Genomic DNA, 3,448 nt, shown 5'->3' on the forward strand with positions numbered 1-3,448 from the left:
TTATTACTATGGCTGAAATAAATTAAAATAAGAAGTAAAAAATCGAGTTAAACGAAATCTAATCGAAGATATCGAATAGCTGACAAAAGATTAGTAATAACTATTGCTCCTCAAAAAGAAATTTGTCTTCATGGTAATACATATCCTAAATAAGCTGTTTATATTACTAAAAATGGAAAAAATAAATCAATTATTCAGGTGGGAGTAAAAAAGTAAGAGCCAAAATATTTTCCTCGACATGTAAATAGATAGGAAAAAAAAAAACAATAATCCTTATAATGAATTAAAATTTTTCAGGCTGAAATATTAATATGAGGATGTTAATCAACTAATGCATTATGTGCTATTTAAAAAAAGGTTAGTAAAGGTTTATCAATTCATTGATCTATGACGTCCCATAAATAATTTTTTATTTTTACGACCACAATTTAAGTAATTCATTAATAATTTAATTTTACAATTGTAATAAAACTTGTTGCAATTGTAAAATTTATTTAATAATACAGAAATTTCTAAAAAAAAAAAATATATGAATTTAAAATAAAAATTAAAAAAAAAGGGTTTTGAATGATACTAATAATTAATATTACTAAATGTCTTTAGCAAAATTCAATAAAATATTGCACCAAAGTTACAGTCTATTCAACACACATTCTGGTCAAAATCAAAATTGGCCATGTCATCCTTTTTGCGCTAGGACATAAAATTTATGTGCAAACTCAAAACCAAAATTTTATATATACAGCTGTTAGGGTATAGGAGGAGGAAATCAGTAGTAATGAAATAACAATTAATTTTAACTTAATAACAATCAAAATTTGATTACATATAAATATGGGTACATAAATGTGATACCAAAACTTTTAAATTTTGAATATTTTTTCTTCTTTTTAGATTACAAAATATTTTAAGGCAATAGGCAATAGACCTGATTTAAATCCTAGTGAGAATCTTTGGCATATTTTAATTTCATTTAAGTTTTGGAAAATGTTTGCTACAGCGATGTAACCCTAGAAACAATTCAAAATCTAGTGGATTCACTTCCGAAACGAATAAAGACGGTAATAAAAAACAAAGGTTTTCAATTAAAAAGATTCATTTAAAAAAATAATATTTTCAAAAAATTTGTAACTCACTTAAAAATAAAAATAAAAAAATTTGTTTGTACTCCTTTGTTTTTGAAATATTATCAATAATTTTAACTTAAGACTTTTCCTATAAAAAAAAAACATCAGTGGAATCTAAAAAATATTTGTTTTGGTTAGCAAATACATTTATTTAATAAGTTTAATAAAATTTTTTTGAAGCAATAAACACAATTTTTAAAAATTTACGAAACTAACATTTTTTTTGCCTGTCCGGATTTCTTTGTCCGCTACTGTATGTACAAAAAATATCCCATATGAATATGCACGATCATACATGTATGTATAAGGTAGTATGTACATACATACATATTTGTATATATTGCATTCATATATATATATATATGTATGTATATATGTACATATATTGGCGCTTAAATATATTTCAATTACGTGTACACACAATATGTATGTATACGCATATATGTATATATATATGTACATATGTGTGACTGTACATAGTGAGAAATTTTTGTACATATGTATGTATGTACAAAAAATGCCCACAAATGTACATATGTACATATGTATGTACGTACATACATGCATAAAACGTACATATATAAACTAGGACTTACTTTTTAGATATACGGTTGAATTTTCCTTTCATCTTCACTAATTTAGTTCACTTAGGCTCTTTTTAAATTTGCACTCTTAGTTTTTTAGTTTTTTAAAATTTTTTTTTTGGTTTTTTCACTTGTTTGCACTTTGTAGCGTGCTCGCAAAAGTTTACTGGAAAAATTTTGGCGTTGGGCAACATTGCAGTGTCACAGAGTTGCCAGAGGGTCCCACTTTGCCAATTTATACGATATTTATCGCAATGATCATATATAGTGGTGGCGCTTTTCCGGCAGCAATCGTTTCAGTGATCATCATATAAATATTTACATATACATGTATGAAATGTCCAAAATTGGTGTTTCATAATAATCTTGAATAAATAAAGAAACATTATTTTTTACACCTCTCTGCAGAGGTGTGGGCTCAAATGCGCGCCAAGGATGTGTGGGACAGAGGGGGGCGGCTGCTTTTTTATGGGTATTTTTTTTCTTTCAATTTATTATAATTTATGAACATACATACAGACATATTATACACCCCCTTCATGATGCTAGTTCTTGCTGTATTCTTTTTTTTTTTTTTTTATAAAATTTATTTTTCATATGTAAATATATATGTACGTACATACAACCTTTTTTATATAAAATTTATATTTCTTAAGCGCATACATACATAAGTAAGTACATTTATGTACATACATATATGTATGGTATTTTCTTCATACAAATATGTATGTATACACATATATGTATGTACATACATATACATTACAAGTATGTATGTACATATGTACATGTATGTATGTACGTAACAAGTATGTATGTACATACATATACATTACAAGTATGTATGTACATATGTACATGTATGTATGTACGTAACAAGTATGTATGCACATACATGTATGTATGCATACATGTATCACATACATAATGTATATGCCTACAGCATACATACATAGGCTTCAGAGCCTAATTCCGGAATTCTGGCTCACGCCAGCTTCTACCCGTTCCCATTTGCCCAAATAAAATTTGTACACTCATACATATGTATGTATTTGTATTTGTATGTATTTATATTTATATATAGCTAAATTATATTTTATTGTTGGTGAATTTTCCCCTCAACTCCTCCATTGGAGATTGGGGGGATGGCGATGAGGGTGGTGGCGTTGGTGGTGTTGGTGGTGTTGGTGGCGGTGGTGGTGGTGCTGCCTCAGCCAGGGCGGCCTCCTTTGTCACAGGGACGCGCTTCGCGTTCGGCTTAAAGGCCCTCGGCTTCCAGGCCTTCGGCTTCCCTTTGCCCTTGGCGACACCGCGCCAGGGCAATTTCACCGGTTTTTTTTGCCGGTTTTGGCCCTGGCCACCAGGTGCATTCAAGGTGACGTTCTGAAAATAAATAATCACAAAAATTAGTCAAATTTTGATAAAAAAAACAATAAAAAAAACCAAAAATACTTACACAATTGTTGAAAACGAAGTTCATTGCCGGTGATCTACTTAGAAATGTGCTTAGAGCTGGCACACTCTATGCTTGCAATTTATCGCAAGCTATTTATTATCGATACTTTGGATATCGATATTTTGATTGGTCGCCGAACTTTTTGAGTCGAATTGGAATATTTAATTGAAAATAATCTTGAATGTTGTCAAAATATTTTGCCATGATCTTCTTAGTGAACCAGTCCCATAATCTCTTGCTTTTGATTTTATTTGAATTTTGTATGGCGCCAAATAGTTTTC

At 29.6% G+C, this 3,448-nt stretch overlaps 1 protein-coding gene across 1 annotated transcript; it reads right to left on the reverse strand.

The window, feature by feature from the left end:
• Positions 1 to 2,800: 2,800 nt before the first annotated feature.
• Positions 2,801 to 3,197, reverse strand: LOC124461889 (homeobox protein Hox-B4-like). The gene is made up of 2 exons (XM_047013316.1): positions 3,168 to 3,197; positions 2,801 to 3,094 (listed from the first exon to the last, which is right to left on the reverse strand). Exons 1-2 carry the CDS (start codon positions 3,189 to 3,191, stop codon positions 2,801 to 2,803), a joined length of 318 nt encoding a protein of 105 aa, XP_046869272.1. The 5' UTR covers positions 3,192 to 3,197.
• Positions 3,198 to 3,448: the final 251 nt, after the last annotated feature.

This window comes from Drosophila willistoni, unplaced genomic scaffold, assembly GCF_018902025.1.
Source record: "Drosophila willistoni isolate 14030-0811.24 unplaced genomic scaffold, UCI_dwil_1.1 Seg712, whole genome shotgun sequence".
Lineage (NCBI taxonomy): Eukaryota > Metazoa > Arthropoda > Insecta > Diptera > Drosophilidae > Drosophila > Drosophila willistoni.